Source organism: Wyeomyia smithii, chromosome 2 (genome assembly GCF_029784165.1).
Source record: "Wyeomyia smithii strain HCP4-BCI-WySm-NY-G18 chromosome 2, ASM2978416v1, whole genome shotgun sequence".
In the NCBI taxonomy this organism is placed as follows: domain Eukaryota; kingdom Metazoa; phylum Arthropoda; class Insecta; order Diptera; family Culicidae; genus Wyeomyia; species Wyeomyia smithii.
Window position 1 is genome coordinate 244,251,110 of NC_073695.1, and position 20,330 is coordinate 244,271,439.

Consider the following 20,330-nt stretch of genomic DNA (forward strand, 5'->3'; position numbering starts at 1 on the left):
TCGCTCTATTTTTTCAATTCAAATTTAAAAACAAAGTTTTCTTCGGTAACTTTAATCAAAAATACGCCAATTTTGACGAAAAAACATTGTCGATATATTATACAGATGAAGAGTTTTCACTATTTCTATTTTAAAAATAGGCCCTTTTGATATATTGATGTCTCCGTTTAGGGCAAACATAAATAATATTTTTTGGTATCATTTGAAAGAACAAATATTGTATGAATATTGTGAAGAAATACCGAAAGTTGCTTAAAATTAGTTGATCTACAACTGTGCCGATGAATGTATACATTTATTTATGCAAATAAAAAGTTAGTTTTTTCATTTAGTCGATTTCAGGACCACCCTAATTTTCATTTACACATAAAAAATAGACTAAATATAAGAAACAAGTTCTTAGAAAAAAAATTTACTCTAAAACCACAAAATCGCATCGAAAAACTCGTGTCCGCCTATATTGCCTTACTGTACCACTGTGCGTTGTTGTTGAATTTCTGTGAGCGTGTGACATTCTCACACACGAAACTGAATTTACTCAATTTTAGATTAAGTTGACTCAATTTCATACTTTCACAGAAAAAAATATGTTGCAGATTTCGTGCGTATATTGTTTGTATGTAAAACTAACGCCATTCCGGGAGTTAAATATTGATAATATAATAGATGTAGCTTATCGAGGCACGAAGAAGAAATATTCAAATAATCAGGCCACGACGTGTAAATGGTAAACTAATCCCAAGTTGCTATATACGTGGTTCCCTGTGTAACTTCACTAGCTCAGATCCATCACGGGAAGCAACTACGAAATGTGCGGCCGTCAAGCTCAAGCTCAATAATCAGGCCACGAAGTGTACAAATAAATGAATATTTCAATTACCTCGTGAAAAAGATAAAAGGAGAAACCGCACAATGGTTGTCAATAGTCGTATATGGTTGTTGTGCAACTTTTAGCTTAGATAACACTTGAATGTTCTATCAATTTAACAATTTAAGTATGGATACATATCATGTTGTAATTGGTTTGAAAGCTTTATTATATTATATATAAAAGATATTCAACAAAACAAACATAATTAGTGATAACAACTGTTATGCAAAAACTATTATTTAATGTTTAGATTTCTTCGTTTTGAAAGTATTTTTTGTTTTTTTTTATCCCTCCGAATTTTTTGCTCTCGAGTTCTAATCTTCGTATTCATCACTTGCAGCTTTGCTTTAACCAGCATATTTATGTATTTACTAGCTGACCCGGCAAACTTCGTCCCGCCTATTTTTGTGTTTAATTCAATAATTTTCAACATTCCAAATTCATTGATTTCTTGCGATTTGTTTATATCGTTTGAAATTATTGGTTTTATCGGAATGACAACATCCTCGACTTTTGCCTTTAGTACATCACCTCTATTCCGAAAACACTCATATTGGGTGGTATTCAGTTATTTTCGTTGTTTTCCAGAAACTGAAAGTGGTCATCTTCGAATTCAATATGGTGTCCAGGGTCAATGCTTGGCTTCTTTACATTATTTCGATTACGGAAATATTCATATGCAGTAGTATTCGGCTGTTCTGAGGTCAATTTTTAGCTCCATGCATCATTCTGGTTAAAGAAACACTCATATTGGGTGGTATTTGGTCCCTTTAGGCTATTTTTTTTGGAGACAATTTCTGGCCCCTGAGCGTCATTCTGGTTAAAGAAACACCAATAATAGGTGTTATTTAGTCATTTTCGGCTATTCTACAGAAACCGGAAGTCACCATCTTAGAATTCAAAATGTTGTCTGTGGTCGATTCTATCTCCTGTGTATCATTCTGGTATCGAAACATCTTATATTGGATGGAAATCGGCCGGTTGAAGAAATACCCATATTGGGTGTTATTTGGTTATTTTCGGCAGTTTCCCATTCACCGGAAGTCGTCATTTTACAATTCATAATGTTATCTGAGGTCGATTTGTAGCTTCAGTGCATCATAACAATCCCGGAAATACCCATAATGAGTGTTATTTGGTCTTTTGCCACTGTTGTTTAGGAACCGGAAGTCGCCATATTGGATTTCAAAATGGCATTTGGAGACAATTTCTGGCATCTGAGCATCATTCTGGTTAAAGAAACACCCATATTTCCAGTCACCAAAAGTCGCCATTTTACTACTCAAAATGTTGTCTGAGGTCGATTTGTGGTTTCAGTGCATCATCACGATTTCGGAAATACCCATATTGGATGGTATTTGGTCATATCTCGCTGTTTCTCTGAAACCGGAAGTCGCCATCTTGGATTTCAAAATGGTATTCAGAGACAATTTCTGGCCTCTGAGCGTCATTCTAGTTAAAGAAACATCCATATTGGTGGTATTTGGTCCTTTTCCTCTTTTTTTCCAATCACTGGAAGTCGCCATCTTACAATTCAAAATTTTGTCTGATTTTTAAAAAACCGGAAGTCGCCATCTTGGATTTCAAACTGGCATTTCGAGACAATTTCTGGCCTCTGAGCGTCATTCTGGTTAAAAAAACACCCATATTAGGTGGTATTCGGTCATTTTCGGCAGTTTTCCAGTCACCGGAAGTCGCCATTTTACAACTCAAAATATTGTCGGAGGTCGACAAACGTACAAACCGTGGAACACCACCCATGGATTGCCTTATGCATAGGTGAACTTTATTATTATAAAATATTCGGCCGAGTTCACTTCACAATAAAATGTGAATTTTTTTCAGTGTACCCATTAGGGTAATATTATTGTCAAAAGTTACTCTATTTCGCATGTCGTGTAGAACAAAATCAGAAGTGGCGCACCTAGCGGTCGAAAAGGTGACTAACGCTTCTGTCATTTTCAATTTGTCTTCATAATTTCACGTAAGTGAACTATATTGGTATTTAATATATTTGCATTTAGCAATTCAAAATGGTGCCTGAGGTCAATTGTTAGCTCCTTGCATCATTCTGGTTCCAGAGATATTCATATTGGATAGTATTTGTTTATTTTAGGCTGTTTTTCACAAACCGGTAGTCGCCATCTTGGATTTCAAAATGGTATTTAGGAAGATGGTATTGAAGAAAAACTCATATTGGATGATATTTGGTCACTTTGGACTGTTTTTCAAAAGCCGAAAGCCGTCATTTTGGACTTTAAAATTGCCTGTGAAATCAATTTCATCTGGGTTCTGGGATCTGGTCATCTGGGCGTAATTCTGGTTCCGAAAACATTCATATTGAATGGTATTTGGTCATTTCCGGCTGTTTGCCAGACACCGGAAGTCACCATCTTAAAATTCAAGATTGTGTCTGTGATCAATTTTTAGCTTCTGTGCATCTTTCTGGTTCCAGAAATACTAATATTAAATAGGAATCGTCCATTTCAGGCTGTTTTCCAGAAACCGGAAGTTGCCATCTTACAATTCAAAATGTTGTCTGAAGTCGATTTGTGGCTCCAGTGCATAATTACGGTTCCGGAAATACCCATATTGGGTGGTATTTGGTCATTTTCTGCTGTTTTCAGAAACCGGAAGTCGCCATCTTAGAATTTAAAACGCTATCTGTGGTCGATTTTAGCTCCTGTGTATTATTCTAGATCTGGATATTATTATATTGGGTGGAAATCGGCCATTTTCGGCTGTTTTCCAGAAACCGGAAGTTGCCATCTTACAATCCAAAATGTTGTCTGAGGTCGATTATGGAACATATTTCTTACCACTAAAAACATTAACCTGCCAATATGGATCCATTTAGTTGATTAGTTCGCGAGATGTGCAGAAATTTGTGAAGAAACATGTACTTCCAGAAGAGGGAGGGGCGTCAAACCATTATGGACATATTTGTTACCTCTAAAAACATTCACATACCAAATTTGGTTGTATTTTCTTGATTGGTTCTTGACCTGTGCGAAATTTGTGTTTCACTTTCATGGGATCCCTCCCTTATAACAAAAAAATATAAATTAAACATGAAATGTAAGACAAAATGAAATTAGTTCGTAAAGTGATTTTAGCATAACGGTCTCGATCACACGCGGACCATAAATATACCTGTACGACATGGCCCACCGAAGCCTGCCATTTTCAGCGGTGTGGAAAATAAATGGCTCCCCAAGCAGCTCCTCCACGTTTCGTTCTCCATCTGCAGTGCACGGAAGATGGTATGCAACACTTTTAGCTCGAAGACCGCAAGGGTGCGTTGGTCCTCCACAAGCATAGTCCATGTCTCATGGCCGTAGAGGACTACCGGTCTGATCAATGTAGATGGGCAACTTGGGGCGGCGACGAATTCTACTCAATCGGAGCGTCCTCCGGTGACCAAAGTATGCACCATTTCCTGCAATAATGCGGCAATGAATTTCTCTGCCGGAATCGTTGCCGGTAGTTACCAGTGAGCCCAGGTACACGAACCTTCAGCCTTCAGTCCGATGTACACGGTGACAAAAAAGTCCGGTCACACTTTTTTGGAGTCGCCTGTAGCCTGCACGTTGCATCTCTCTGGTGCCATCTATATGTCAAGTGAAAGGGTTAACTATGCTGCCCAAAGTGGCACAGCTTCGTTTCTGTGCAGTTTGTTTACATTGAGTTGTGAGCCATGGCAGAGCAGCTGTTATCGCTGAATATGTGAAAGGGTACAAACCCGGACACATATTCAAACACCTAAAACCGCTCGGAATCAACTGGAAATTCATGTACCGGACCATAAATCGGTACCTAGAGACCGGAGGTACCGAGGACAAGGCACGATCTGGACGACCAAGGTCTGTGAGATCTCCAAGGCTAAAAAAGGTTATACGAGACCAAATTCGCCGGAATCCCGCCCAATCTGCACGGAAGCTGGCCAGGTACCTTAAAATGAACCGAGAATCAATCCGCCTGCTTCTGCGCAAGGATTTAAAACTTACACCGTACAAAAAACAGGTGGTGCATGGGGTTACCAAAGCTACAAAGGACAAGAGATACCAACGGTCGCGGGAGTTGCTCGGTTGGCGCGCAGATGACGAGATTATTTTTTCGGACGAGAAGCTGTTCGTTTTGGAGCAAACAGTCAATCGCCAAAATGATCGAGTTTGGAGTGTGAGCCTCCAGCAAGCTCCTGCGGACAAGCTGAACGTTTCCCGGTTCCAAAATAAGACGTCAGTGATGGTTTGGGGAGCCATTTGCAAGAGAGGTAAACTGCCTCTTATTTTTATCGATAAAGGGGTCAAAATCAACGCAGCGTACTACCTGGACACGGTTTTGAATAAAAATGTTCTGCCTCAAGCTGAACTATTGTTTGAAGACGATTACTATTGCTTCCAGCAAGATGGCGCCCCATCCCACACCGCAAAGGTTGTTCAGGCGTGGTGTGAGGAAAACTTGACCGATTTCATTTCGAAGAATGAATGGCCTCCGTCGTCTCCGGATCTGAATCCACTGGATTATTTCGTGTGGGGATACATGATGTCGAAGCTGAACGACTATAAAATAACAAATTTGAAGCAATTCAAGCGAGTTATCACGAAAATCTGGGACGAGATGCCGATGGAGCACGTGCGCGCCGCTTGCGACGACTTTCCGAGACGTCTGAAGCTGGTTCGATCAGAGAAAGGTGGTGTAATTCCGAGATATCGTCAGTTGAATTCAATACTGGCACAACTCAAAATTTAGCAGTTTTGAGTTATTGATGGCAAACGATGCCAAATACTATAAAGTTTTATCTCACAAAGACCCGTTTCGAAATTCACATTATTTCTAGAAATATAAGTAGATGTGCCTTTATTGCACAAATCTAAAATATCCCTAAAAAGACAGAAAAATGAGGTTACAATTATTATAACTTGCGCATTACATGCACATGATAGACCCAAACAAGTTCAATAAAAATGGGAAGTCCTAAAATTAGAATTTTTCACGATAATGAAAAAAGAAGTTTTTGACGCAAATTTTCAAACGCGTTTTTCTCAAAACTATGAATTTTGAGTTGTGCCAGTATTGAATTCAGCTGACGATATCGTCTGTGAAGTATCTGTATGAGTTACTGAATAAAGCTATGAAAGCCAGATTAAGATTTCCTTCTTATTCTGAGATTTTCCTTTGTGACCGGACTTTTTTGTCACCCTGTACGTATCCACCACCTGCACAAAGGTCCGAGCCACAATCTTGATATCGTCGGCAAAGCCGTAGGTAAAATTGAACCGATTTTTAGAATATCGTGTCTCTCGTGCTCCAGGGCAATATTGAACAGTAGGCATGAGAGACCATCACCTTGCCTTAAACCCTGATACTCGAACTACATACATCACTCAATTCATCGTCGCTTTAACCAACCGCGTTAGTTTGTCCGGAACCTTGAAGGCGGCTGCAGTACTTCAGCTTGTCGCCCTTTTTGTAGATGAGACACACAATATCTTTCACTTTACAGTCGTCCGTAAGGAGTTGGTCATCTAAGCTTGCGGCACGTAGCCTTTACGGGAGCTGTTCAGCTTCTCATAGAACTTCAGTCGTTAGCTTGGTACAGCTCTTCCATCGCTATGCGATCTCGGACCTCTTGCTAGCGCTTCTTCCTTCACAGGACTGAGTTTTGAGTTGTTCACTCTCGTACGCTGTTGTAGCATTCTCACCCGTGCTGCGTTCGTCTCCTCAACTAATCGTTTGCATTCGCCGTCAAACCAGTCATTCCTTAGATTGGTCCTTGTACATATTAGCGCTACAGCAGTGCTACCTATGGTGAATCGGATGCTCCTTCAGTCATCGCCTAGCTACTCTTCCGTGGGTAACGCATTCATGTCCCCAATGACGACTTTTTCGTCCCGTCGCGGGTAGCTATCGTAGACCTGCTCCAGCTACGCGTAGAACGCTTCCTTCTCGTCCTCGGGTCTTCCTTCATGTGTGCAGTATTCGTTGATGATGCTGTAGCTGAAGAACCAGCTCTTTATCCTCAACTTGCACATCCTTGCGTTAATGGGCGTTGACCCTTCCAGCTGGTTTTGAGGCACAATGCTGTCCTTACAAACCAGTCGTCGTAGGTTCGAGTCCCTGCTCGGGATCGTAGCGCTAGCGCTAGTGTATAATAAAAAGAAGGTCGAGTTCTGAATCGGAATGTAGCACCAAGGCTTTACTTTGCTTTTGCGTTGATGGGCTGCCACCCCATCACGCGTTTGCGCATCTTGCCCAGTATCATGATGCCGGTTCCCAGCTCGCTGGTGGCGCCACAACTCTGGTAGAAAGTAACCGCCCGGTGTCGCTTTTTTCTTACTTTCTGTCCTGTCCAACAAAGTTCCTGCAGCGCTACGACTTCGAAGTTGCGTGGATGTAGCTCATCATAGATTATCCGATCGCATCCTGGAAAGCAGAGCAGTTCCATGTCTCAAGTTCCCAATAGTAGTCCTTATTTCGTTGCTCAGGGCCATGCCAATCGTTCCGATTATCTCTTACGTTGTTAGTAACATATTGTTTTCCGGGACGGCTCGTCGGGCGTCTATTAAGAGTCCTACGCTGACACTAGGACGTTGTTCAACCACTCCTTACGGAGATCAGACGTTGTTTTGAGCCGCACCATCTTGGTGAACAGACGCTCGGGTTGGTGAAGCATTTCCTCTACCGCCAAAGTATGGTCTCACTTAGCTATTGTCGGAGGCAACACCAACCAATTGTGTCCATGTTTCAGCTGGCAGTCTAGTATATTCATATGACTCATGGAGGTATGAGATAGGTACAAGTAAACCCTTACATGTTGGATGCTGCTTCCAGGTTGTCAACTCACCATTTGAAGCCCCAAGTATTTACTCGACCTTAATTCGATGCATTTTTTTATATTTCCTCGTCTTCCAGATATTTTTTTAGTGTTAGCACTTTGTTCACGTTCACTATTGAACTTTTATATTCTTCATGCCGGTGTAAAAGGAAAATCTGAAAATGCATTCACTGAAATAAGGATTTCATGCGAATACATAATAGAAGTATAATAAAAACAATGCTTTTGAGTGCCTCTAAGAAGAAGAGAAGAAGTTGAAGTTTTTCCTACCACTTTATGATGAGAGACTCGCAGCAAAAGTAATTCATGGCGAATGAGACATATACAATATTCTATTAATTTTATTTTTATTCATATACAGAATATGTATTATATTTGTATATTACGATCCTAACATATATGACACAACTGTATTGCGAATGTCTGTGAAAAACAGTGATGGCATGAACTCATGCAAAGTAAAACTGAGTTACTTTTTTCCAGATTTAAATTCAACCTAAATCTGCTTCCTCACGATAGTTTGAGTTTTTTTGCACCGCACACTCTGATCGATGCAGTCCACGATGTATTCGACGATGCAGGCGATGATGTTATGCGATGAGTTTTGTTCTAAGATTGAATTTATGCTTCAAAGACAATGCAACAAACTGTTGCAGCAGACACGACGCTAATTTCATCGCAATCCGTTTTTTATGCAGTTGTTGTTATGCAGGATTCAAACTCAAATCTTATTTAGGTGTACTGCACTGTTGATAGGGTTTATGTGTAACCGAAAATAAATGTGCAAGTAAGTTTTAAAACTCACCTGGATACGAGTGCAAAGTCACACTGCCCATCTGAATTGAAAAGTTCAACCAAAATAAACGAATGGCACGATAAGAGAACATTTTTCTTTCGGGATTTAAATCTTGTAAACGTGTCGAGATCAGCAGTATTTTGAGTTCAAAACAAAAGAAGTACACAGCATTTAGAAAACACAGAAATGGCTTCGAAAAAAATTATCAGAGTTTACTGAGAGGAAAGTTTGGAGAATTTTCCAAACGCCTAAGAAAAAGTGTTGAAATTACACGGAACAATTTTCATTTCCAGTTTCACAAAATCCAACCCAGTATAGAAAAAAGACGTAGTTTCACGTCAAAAGTTTTTTAAAAAGACGATTACAGTTAATTCCTTGAAAAATCATCACTTTCATATTGCAGAACATCTTCGCAACTGCCGCAACTACTTTTCTGAGGGACGTTGTTTCTGTGTTCTCCGATTGAGCCGAACTTTTTTGCGTTTGTTCTGTTAAAGGTAGAAGGTTTTGAAAATTTCAATTTTTGACGTAGGACTACGTCTTACCGCACTGTATCGAAGTACATTCTGTGGTCACTAAAACCAAGGTGTAATGTTGGAATAAAAGGTGTCAAACGCTAATATCTTTTTCACAAGTTAATGTAGAGTAACCATCAATGTCTTGCTTTCAATGTGTGTCTACACATGGAAACTAGCATCATACCGTGTCATTGACAAATGGCCATCCGAAATAATGATAAATCAAATAAACTTGCCGGTGCCACTATTCTAAAACATCGATGACACTTTTAGCGCCTCACAGTAATACTGGAAGCAGTGTTGCAAAATTTCGACACAGAAAAATGAAAATGATACAACAGCAGTTTCACTCTCACTCTCTTCAAACTGATATTGAGTGTCACCCGTGTCAATTATCAGTCAATAATCATGTCAGTGATATAAATGATATATCTTAATTAAAATTGAAATTGTTTGATCTGAGCCAATCTATTGCTTGGAGTCAATGAAGCAGATAGGCACCTTTATCCTACACCGCATAAACATCGTTAGAGCAACATAACGTGTGCGAAATCACAGAAATGCTGCCAGTCAGCATTACCACTGTCAACTGATTGAAGCTGAAAGCAATAATCACTTTCAGCTCGTTCGTGTTGATACTGATATTCGTAGCTATCAGTGTCAAAAGAGAATCTATCACTGACAGTGAAAATTTGCAACCCTGACTGGAAGTGATTAATGTTTTCTACCACTCGCCAACACGTTGCTGATAGTGCTAGAACTATAGTAGGCCTACGTCAACCATACGGTCGTGTTTAGGATACCACCCATTCCCACTATTTTCATTGAGGTTAAGGTGAATCGGGACGTGGTCGCGATCAACTCGAATTTTGCAATCTAATTTTTTCTTGATATATGAAGACTACGTAATGAAACTTTGATCTATTGTTTTCACAACTGTTGCATGCCTGAAGTTGCAATTTGAGTGCTGTTTATTTAGTGGAAGCCGAATTTTTGACGTTGACTAACGTCTATATCGAAGTTAGGCCCCTGAATTTGATAATCTAGTAATTCAACCAGGGAAAACCAGAGAAAAGTGGTCAGGTTTTGAGCGCTTATTTTGCAGTCATCTATAATCAGGTTTTCGAGGTTTTGGCATCAATCGATTAGAAATTCTTTTACGGTTAAATTTATGTAACAAAAACAAACTATTGTATGAGATACACTATTGAAAAATTGGTAATTAATATCGATTGTCTAAATCATACCGCGCAGCCAATCACTACCTCTATTCCCAAGCACAGTCGACACTAACGGATACAATCGATCTGACTTTGTTGTTATTGTTGTTGTCACTTTCTGTTTCCGATGTTTATGCTGCTGCTAGCGAAAAAAACCTTGCAAATATGCATCTTTTTGTTGGTGTTAATTTTACGACAGCGGCCGGCGCCCCATCATTATGATTCCAAAACCGCACCAGTGACATGCGGACGCTAGGTGATAGCAGCTGAAAGGAGGAAATACAAAATAGTATCGGTCATCTCGTGCCGGTTTCACCCGTAATGCTGGTGGCTTTAGTAGTAAATGGCTACTGCAAAACACTTAAATGGCTGGAATTCTGGACGGACTAACCAGGAAACTATAATCGGCAACTGGCACCTTCTGGTGCCTCTAAATTTTGTTACAGAAGCGGCAAATTGAATTTTCTGTTTTACCAAATGCTGCTGCTAGCGGAAAAAACCTTGCAAAAATGCATGTTTGTGTTGGTGTTAATATTATGACAGCGGCCGGCGCAGCTTTCAAGAAACATTTGTCTCTACCATTCCATCATCTATGTAGCCCCTCCCTCTTTCTATTTATCTGACGAAGCCTTGGTATAAAACGTATCGTTCGAACATTCCACCCCATCAGTTTCATTATTAAACCGTACCGGATACATACGGACGCTCGGTGTTAGCAGCTAAAAGGAGGAAAAACAAAATAGTACCGGTCATCTCGTGCCGGTTTGACCCGTGATGCTGGTGGCTACTGCAAAGTACTAAAATGGCTGGAATTCTGGACGGAAACCAGTAAACAAGAAATCGGCAACTGTCACCTTTTGGTGCCTCGCAGTTTTATAATAGAAGCGGTTAGTTGAATTTTATGTTTTACAATTGCTGTTGCTAGCGGAAAAAAAACCTTGCAAAAATGCATGTTTATGTTGATGTTAATTTCACGACAGCGCTAGGTGTTAGCAGCTGAAAGAAGGAAAGACAAAATAGTACCGGTCATCTCGTGCCGGTTTCACCCGTTATGCTGGTGGCTTTTAGTAGATTAACCAGAAAACAACAATGTAATCGGCAACTGGCACCTTTTGGTGCCTCTAAATTTTGTTACAGAAGCGGCAAATTGAATTTTCTGTTTTACCAAATGCTGCTGCTAGCGGAAAAAACCTTGCAAAAATGCATGTTTTTGTTGGTGTTAATATTATGACAGCGGCCGGCGCAGCTTTCAAGAAACCATTCCATCATCTATGTAGCCCCTCCCTCTTTCTAATTAACTGACGAAGCCTTGGTATAAAACGTATCGTTCGAACATTTCACCCATCAGTTTCATTATTAAACCGTACCGGATACATACGGACGCTCGGTGTTAGCAGCTAGAAGGAGGAAAAACGGTTTGACCCGTGATGCTGGTGGCTACTGCAAAATACTAAAATGGCTGGAATTCTGGACGGAAACCAGTAAACAAGAAATCGGCAACTGGCACCTTTTGGTGCCTCGCAGTTTTATAATAGAAGCGGTTAGTTGAATTTTATGTTTTACGATTGCTGTTGCTAGCTGAAAAAAACCTTACAAAAATGCATGTTTATGTTGATGTTAATTTCACGACAGCGCTAGGTGTTAGCAGCTGAAAGGAGGAAAGACAAAATAGTACCGGTCATCTCGTGCCGGTTTCACCCGTTATGCTGGTGGCTGTTAGTAATAAATGGCTACTGCAAAATACTAAAATGGCTGGAATTCTGGACGAGAATAATCGGAAACTGGTACCTTTTGGAGCCTCGAAATTTTGTTACAGAAGTTTTGTAAAAGAAGCGTTGCAATTCCCTCTACTATTTGCTTCAATGGAATATTTTTTTTTTTAAGAATACGGTAGTCAACGTCATGCGGTCGTGTCTTGAATACCACCCTCCTACTTTTTACGATCAAAATACAGAAGTAAAAAGAACTCTAACCTCAAAATTGTATAGGAAAAGGCCACAATCCCGTTTCACCTTAAGTGGGGTAAAACGGCCCCAAAAACCTCCACATACTAAAAAGTGCAATAACTCCTGCTAGACTTGATGGATTTTTCTAAAAATTCTAAAAATTATTCTACACTAAGAGTACCGTGCTGGATCGACGTTTTTCTTAGTTTTAAGCATTTTAAAAATGAAAATTCATATGATAGTTACATGTACATGTCCGTTGAGCTGTTGGCCTTCTGGTGAATTAAACTATGCGTCAGTAGGCCATGAAATAAAAATATTAAAAATAAAAAATCAATCGTGTATCGGTTTCAGTTGTCATTTCGTTGTATCGTTAGAGAATTTACTAAAAAAACGTTCTTCAGATGAATACGTTTTTCAAGTGGGATATACGTGTTGTATTCTGTGAGTCTTCTTGAAATTGATGGAAAAGGTAAGTCTTTGTCATTTTCGAGCTGTATATTGTCTGGTAAATAGTGTAAATTGTATTTATTCAACAAAAACTGTGCCGTACGATTTTGATCCTTGTTAATTGCTTGAATTGAAATTCGTACAGCGTATGTATCATACATATATTGTTGAACTTTCTTCTTGTTGTCAACATATAATGGAAGAACACAAGTATAAATATACGCAAACAAATTCGAAGGAGCTGTGACTGAGGTGCACAAGGGAAAGTCGTACCGGGAAGCTTTGAGAGGTTCCGGTGTTCCGGTTACTACGATAAGCGGTGCCGCAACGAAACGCTACGAAAATTGCACTATTTCAGCTGATATACAAAATTATAAAACCATGCTTAGGAACCAATTGATCCTCAAAATATATTTATTCGTAAATTTAAAGATAAATTATAAATAAAAGATGTTCATTTTTGTACTTCTATATCTATACGGATTTTGATTCATTGCTGTATGGACTTTGATCCAGTCTATATCGCGTGTGTGCGGATTTCGATTCAAAAGTGTACGGGTTTTGATTCAGACAAAAAACTGTGTACAGATTTCGATTCAAAACATGTTCTATTTAAACATGGATTTTTCGAGTTTCGGAGTGTTTTTAATCATTTTGCTTGAAAATAGTGATAAAATATAAGTAGACCCATAAGTAAACATGTCAGTTTAAAGCAATATGTGATTTCTTGATTTTATATTGACCGTCGAAGATTATCATGTGCTAAGGTGTACGGATTTCGATCCAGCACGGTACTTCAAAACGCACGATCACAAGATATGGCAAAGAGGTAACATAACCAAAAGTATGCTTTTTTCCTTTGAAAATTGTCAATTTTTAGGGTCATCCTACTCTTCTCAACATCGCTAGAAAAAATATCTGAATATGGCGTTTTGTAGAGCAATTCAAGAGCTTTATTGTCATGTATAAGCCAAGTGTGCCAAATGGGGTAAAACGGTCCTGGAGTGTTTTTTTCAAAAACCGTCAGAATCACTAAAATCACTATTCCTGCTAGACTTAATAGATTTTCCCTAAAAATTTGGATTATCACTCTACCTTACCAGAACTACCTACTTTACCAGAAGATACGCCATTTGGGGTAAAACGTTCCTTGAAGAATTTTTTTCGAAAAATGCTGTCAAAATCACCAAAACTGCAAGAACTCGGGTTAGACTTGATAGATTTACTGAAAATTTAGATTATTACTTTAGTTGAATACGAACTCAGAGCAAGGTGACAAAAGTGACAAATAGATTTACATGACAAAAAAAAAATTTCCTGGAAAACATTTGGTGATTTTCGGGATGCTGTTTCTCTATAGAAAAAGGTCCAGAACCTGAATGTAGTATTTTATAAAATAACTAAAGAACTTTTATTTGATATAAAATTCAGATGCATCATTTGGAAACTGACTTAAAAGAACTTTTGCATTTTTTTCGTCATGTTACCTATTGCCATATATTGTGACCATGCGTTTTGAAGTAGTGGAGAATAGTACCACAATCTTTAGAAAAATCCATCAAGTCGAGCAGGAGTTATTGCACTTTTTAGTATTTAGACGTTTTTGGACATATCATTTCCAAGGGCCGTTTAACCCCACTTAACCTCAATGAAAAAAATTGAAAATTTGCAAAATTCCTACCTTGAATGCGGTTGCGCTTCTCGCGAACTGGCTCTTAACCCAAGGACGATAATAGAACAAACCTTACGATAAGAGAGCCAATACCCTACTTGAAAAAAAACTTTAGCCATAAAAATTGGTAAAACGGTTAAAAAGTAGCAACAATCGAAAATTTTCGCCTCACACTGTACCAGAAACATTAGCGATCATTTACTAAGTCAGGCTTAGCTGATGAAGCGGCGTCCATAAGCAGCCGGTGCTAATCTCTCACACATATTATATTATTTTTACATGTATAATAGGCATAACAATCACGTTAAAAACCCGATCGTCCGCTGCTGTGTTTATCAGTTTATTTTGAGCCGCTGCCAAATAACGACGCATAACAATTCAGCTGTGTAATTTGGGCTGCAATCGTCACTGGACTTTTCCACTGTTATTCTACAGATAATTCTAAAAAAAAAAGATGGCACCACCTAGCAGCGTCCCGCATGCGTTTTTCGATAACGCAAACAGCATCCCAATGATCGGTTTGGGAACCTGGGGGGTAAGTTATTGTTGTGTAAATTCTATTGGTACAGAATTCTATAGTAATTTGTATCTGGGGTAGTCTCCGTCAGGCCAAGTGACGCAAGCCGTCAAGGATGCGATCGATATCGGCTATCGGCATATCGACTGTGCTCACGTGTACGAAAACGAGCACGAAGTAGGCGATGGAATCGCGGCTAAAATCAAGGAAGGCGTGATCAAGAGGTGAAGTATTTATGAATGAAAAATTTTACCGCAATAGCGGTTTGCAATATTTTTCTCTTCCTACAGAGAGGACATATTCGTCACCAGTAAGCTGTGGAACACTTTCCACCGGCCTGAGCTGGTCGAAGGAGCGCTGCGTACGACGCTGAAAAATCTTCAGCTAGATTACTTGGATCTGTACCTGATTCACTGGCCAGTGGCATACAAGGAAGGTGATGGGCTGTTTCCCCTCGGTCCGGATGGCAAGACTTTTATCTTTTCCGACGCGGACTACGTGGACACGTGGAAGGCAATGGAAAAGCTGGTCGACGCAGGGCTAGTTAAAAACATTGGCCTATCCAATTTCAACTCGAAGCAAATCCGACGGGTGCTGGACGTGGCTCGCATTAAACCGGCTACCAACCAGATCGAGAACCATCCTTATCTGCAGCAGTCCAAGCTGACAGCATTTTGCGCCGATAATAACATCATCGTTACCGCTTACAGCCCGCTGGCGTCTCCTGCTAGACCATGGGTGAAAGAGGGCGACGTTGTTCTGCTGGAGGATAAAAAATTGAAAGCGATTGCGGAGAAGCATGGCAAGGAACCGGCACAGGTGCTGATCCGGTACCAGATTCAGCTGGGTCACGTGGTGATACCGAAATCCGTCACCAAATCACGAATCGCTTCCAACTTCGACGTCTTTAGCTTCGAGCTGGACGCTGACGATATGAAACAGTTGGCCGCTTTGGAGCGAAACGAACGCATCTGTCCGGAGTTTGGAGCCTACGGTCATCCGCATCATCCGTTCGAAAACGATGAGTAGAAATGCGGAATGATTTTTTTTTGTTCACGCTAGTTTGATTTGAACGAACAAATTGGCGAGATTACACTTGCATGTTGAGAAGTTGTTATGCGCAATTGTCACTGGATTGCTTAGGTTAGGAAAAATATATTCATTCATAGCTTGAAGTCGAGGTAGGCGTTAAATTGGCTGTCATTCTTGAAAACTGTTCTACCTATCAACGCACATAGGAGTATTTGACCCAAAAAGTTGGCCAAAAGTCCGACATACAAAATACACGATTTCCATTATTTTTAATTGATTTCAGTTGCTACATACCCTCATGCTATCCCAGAACCCATTGGTGTCTTCTCACATGTTATATTTCAAAGTTATTCCACAGTAAATTGGTCAGTTTGAAAAATACGTGCTACTGCTCCACAGTAAATTGGTCAGTTTGAAAAATACGTGCTACTGCTCGGGTGGCGTAAAAAATTGAAAAATTTTGTCAAATAGTTTTTCTTTCTCACAGGACATAATCTACAAGATAAGTATAATATTTTTTTTGCAATATTTAAAACGTTGAATGCATAAAATAATCATGGATTGTTTACGAAATAAGTGATTGTGAAAACCGACCGCGAAAAATCCATAATATTGTGAAATTAATTATATGATTTAGTAACCTTCCGCGCAAGTTGGCATGTGGATGTTTTAAGGGGTAACTAATATGTCCATAATAGTTGGATGAAACACAAATTTGTGCACATCTCGAGAACTAATCAACCAAATGGAACAAAATTTGGCAGGTAAATGTTTTTATTTGTTACCACTAAAAACATTTACCTGCCAAATTTTGTTCCATTTGGTTGATTAGTTCTCGAGATGTGCACAAATTTGTGTTTCATCCAACTATTATGGACATATTAGTTACCCCTTAAAACATCCACATGCCAAATTCGGTTTCATTTGCTTGGTTTGATCTTGAGTTGTGTAGAAATTTATGTTTCATTTGTATGGGACCCCTCCCTTCCAGACAAGGGAGGGGTCTCAAACTATCATAGGAACCTTTATTGGCACCAAAAACCCCTACATACAAATTTTCACGTCGATCGGTTCGGTAGTTTTCGGGCCTATATGGATCAGACAGACAGACAGACTTGACTTTTTTATATGTAAAGATTTCAACATCAATATTTTAGAACCTAAAGAGTGAATATACATTTATTGGATTGAAGCGTTCATGTAAATCCATTTTTACAAATAAAAAATTGAATGAGAAAGGCTGGGTCTGACCGCTAGGTGGATTAATTTAGGTTTTTAAAAATAAATTTAAAAATTTGCAACGAGAAAAACAGTGTACTAATATCGAAAAACAAGAAACTCGTCAATTTTTCAGATATATTCTGATTCAACTTTCGATAAAATGCTAATTAAAATTGTCGCAATCGCATAGAATTTTATTAAACTTTTCTCCTATTCAATCTTACAACAGTTATGAAACCCAACAAATACATAAGCAGTTTACCTGTTTGAATCAGTAAAAGATTATATACGAAAACACGCAACAATGAACATCTTCTGTCTTGGGATTATAATTTTCGGTTGGAAGAATTGTAGGGATTCACAATATATTGTTCAACAGCATGTACATGTAACAAATCGAAGTGCTACAATAAAGGTCTAAATCAGGATCATTGTTTACTCTCGAGCAGATAATAAGTTATCTACTCGAGATAATTAGAACACGAGTGTCAACATTTCCATCGTTGCACATAGGAGTATTTGAGCCAAAAAGCTGGCCAAAAGTCCAAGTTGCTCTATTTTGGTAGTAATTGGATAGATTTATATCAAAAACGTGTTTTTTTCGTATAATCAACACAAAAAAGGTGACATCCATTTAAAACGTCACCCAATATATGAAATATCACTTTAAATTCGTTTACTCCATTTTTTTAGTGTCTTTTTACACATGATATAAAACAAAGATTTAGAAATTTCCATATGAATCTTCATTTAATAAAATGTCAATAAAATAAAAAAGAGGAACCCGGAGGAAGATTTTTCTTTTCGTATATTTTCAGAAAGCTTTGACCTTTCTGTCATTGAATAAAGCTTCGACGGGACTTGCGCGGAAGGTTACTGAATCATATAATTAATTTCACAATATTATGGATTTTTCGCGGTCGGTTTTCACAATCACTTATTTCGTAAACAATCCATGATTATTTTATGCATTCAACGTTTTAAATATTGCAAAACATTTAACTTATCTTGTAGATTATGTTCTGTGAGAAAGGAAAACTATTTGACAAAATTTTTCAATTTTTTACGCCACCCGAGCAGTAGCACGTATTTTTCAAACTGACCAATTTACTGTGGAGCAGTAGCACGTATTTTTCAAACTGACCAATTTACTGTGGAATAACTTTGAAATATAACATGTGAGAAGACACCAATGGGTTCTGGGATAGCATGAGGGTATGTTGCAACTGAAATCAATTAAAAATAATGGAAATCGTGTATTTTGTATGTCGGACTTTTGGCCAACTTTTTGGGTCAAATACTCCTATGTGCGTTGATAGGTAGAACAGTTTTCAAGAATGACAGCCAATTTAACGCCTACCTCGACTTCAAGCTATGAATGAATATATTTTTCCTAACCTAAGCAATCCAGTGACAATTGCGCATAACAACTTCTCAACATGCAAGTGTAATCTCGCCAATTTGTTCGTTCTAATCAAACTAGCGTGAACAAAAAAAAATCATTCCGCATTTCTACTCATCGTTTTCGAACGGATGATGCGGATGACCGTAGGCTCCAAACTCCGGACAGATGCGTTCGTTTCGCTCCAAAGCGGCCAACTGTTTCATATCGGCAGCGTCCAGCTCGAAGCTAAAGACGTCGAAGTTGGAAGCGATTCGTGATTTGGTGACGGATTTCGGTATCACCACGTGACCCAGCTGAATCTGGTACCGGATCAGCACCTGTGCCGGTTCCTTGCCATGCTTCTCCGCAATCGCTTTCAATTTTTTATCCTCCAGCAGAACAACGTCGCCCTCTTTCACCCATGGTCTAGCAGGAGACGCCAGCGGGCTGTAAGCGGTAACGATGATGTTATTATCGGCGCAAAATGCTGTCAGCTTGGACTGCTGCAGATAAGGATGGTTCTCGATCTGGTTGGTAGCCGGTTTAATGCGAGCCACGTCCAGCACCCGTCGGATTTGCTTCGAGTTGAAATTGGATAGGCCAATGTTTTTAACTAGCCCTGCGTCGACCAGCTTTTCCATTGCCTTCCACGTGTCCACGTAGTCCGCGTCGGAAAAGATAAAAGTCTTGCCATCCGGACCGAGGGGAAACAGCCCATCACCTTCCTTGTATGCCACTGGCCAGTGAATCAGGTACAGATCCAAGTAATCTAGCTGAAGATTTTTCAGCGTCGTACGCAGCGCTCCTTCGACCAGCTCAGGCCGGTGGAAAGTGTTCCACAGCTTACTGGTGACGAATATGTCCTCTCTGTAGGAAGAGAAAAATATTGCAAACCGCTATTGCGGTAAAATTTTTCATTCATAAATACTTTACCTCTTGATCACGCCTTCCTTGATTTTAGCCGCGATTCCATCGCCTACTTCGTGCTCGTTTTCGTACACGTGAGCACAGTCGATATGCCGATAGCCGATATCGATCGCATCCTTGACGGCTTGCGTCACTTGGCCTGGTGGAGACTACTCCAGATACGAACTACTATAGAATTCTTTACCAATGAAATTCACACAACAATAACTTACCCCCCAGGTTCCCAAACCGATCATTGGGATGCTGTTTGCGTTATCGAAAAACGCATGCGGGACGCTGCTAGGTGGTGCCATCTTTTTTTTTTTAGAATTATCTGTAGAATAACAGTGGAAAAGTCCAGTGACGATTGCAGCCCAAATTACACAACTGAATTGTTATGCGTCGTTATTTGGCAGCGGCTCAAAATAAACTGATAAACACAGCAGCGGACGATCGGGTTTTTTAACGTGATTGTTATGTATATGTGTGATAGATTAGCACCGACTGCTTATGGATGCCACTTTATCAGCTAAGCCTGAGTTAGTAAATGATCGCTAATGTTTCAGGTACAGTGTGGGGTGAAAATTTTCGATTGTTGCAACTTTTTAACCGTTTTAACAATTTATATGGTTGAAAGCATTTTTTTTCAGTAGGGTGTTGGCTCTATTATCGTCAGGTTTGTTCTATTATCGTCCAGGGGGTTAATGAAATCTTAGAAAACTAATCTAAAAAGGTGCCCCGCCATATGAAATACCATCATGCAAGAAATTAACTATAATCGTTGCATGGAATTTTGTACACCTTATAGTATTTTGCGTTCCTTTACATTTTCTGACATTGCAGTGCTACCAATGTCAGAAAACATAGATTCAAATAATAGAACTATCTTTTATTATTCGAATGTTTGGGGGTGCATCTTGCCACAGAGAACAGACGATCGTCTTATTTTCAAAGGATGA

The 20,330-nt window shown here is 39.4% G+C and overlaps 2 protein-coding genes across 2 annotated transcripts; one reads left to right on the plus strand and one right to left on the minus strand.

Annotated features, from left to right (window-relative positions):
* The first annotated feature begins 14,630 nt into the window (after positions 1-14,630).
* Positions 14,631-16,137, plus strand: LOC129725253 (aldo-keto reductase family 1 member B1-like). Its single transcript, XM_055680843.1, has 3 exons — positions 14,631-14,846; positions 14,910-15,052; positions 15,119-16,137. Exons 1-3 carry the CDS (start codon positions 14,766-14,768, stop codon positions 15,855-15,857), a joined length of 963 nt encoding a protein of 320 aa, XP_055536818.1. The 5' UTR covers positions 14,631-14,765; the 3' UTR covers positions 15,858-16,137.
* A 1,017-nt stretch (positions 16,138-17,154) lies between these two features.
* LOC129725252 (aldo-keto reductase family 1 member B1-like) lies at positions 17,155-19,838 on the minus strand. Its single transcript, XM_055680842.1, has 3 exons — positions 19,605-19,838; positions 19,399-19,541; positions 17,155-19,332 (listed from the first exon to the last, which is right to left on the minus strand). Exons 1-3 carry the CDS (start codon positions 19,683-19,685, stop codon positions 18,594-18,596), a joined length of 963 nt encoding a protein of 320 aa, XP_055536817.1. The 5' UTR covers positions 19,686-19,838; the 3' UTR covers positions 17,155-18,593.
* Between the last annotated feature and the right edge of the window lie 492 nt (positions 19,839-20,330).

Bases quoted from the DNA above. Each gene is read 5' to 3' on its own strand.
- LOC129725253 (XM_055680843.1), top strand. From the start codon at position 14,766: ATGGCACCACCTAGCAGCGTCCCGCATGCGTTTTTCGATAACGCAAAC. The intron at 14,847-14,909 runs GTAAGTTATTGT...TATCTGGGGTAG, and splicing joins TCGGTTTGGGAACCTGGGGG to TCTCCGTCAGGCCAAGTGAC. The intron at 15,053-15,118 runs GTGAAGTATTTA...CTCTTCCTACAG, and splicing joins AAGGAAGGCGTGATCAAGAG to AGAGGACATATTCGTCACCA.
- LOC129725252 (XM_055680842.1), bottom strand. From the start codon at position 19,685: ATGGCACCACCTAGCAGCGTCCCGCATGCGTTTTTCGATAACGCAAAC. The intron at 19,542-19,604 runs GTAAGTTATTGT...TATCTGGAGTAG, and splicing joins TCGGTTTGGGAACCTGGGGG to TCTCCACCAGGCCAAGTGAC. The intron at 19,333-19,398 runs GTAAAGTATTTA...CTCTTCCTACAG, and splicing joins AAGGAAGGCGTGATCAAGAG to AGAGGACATATTCGTCACCA.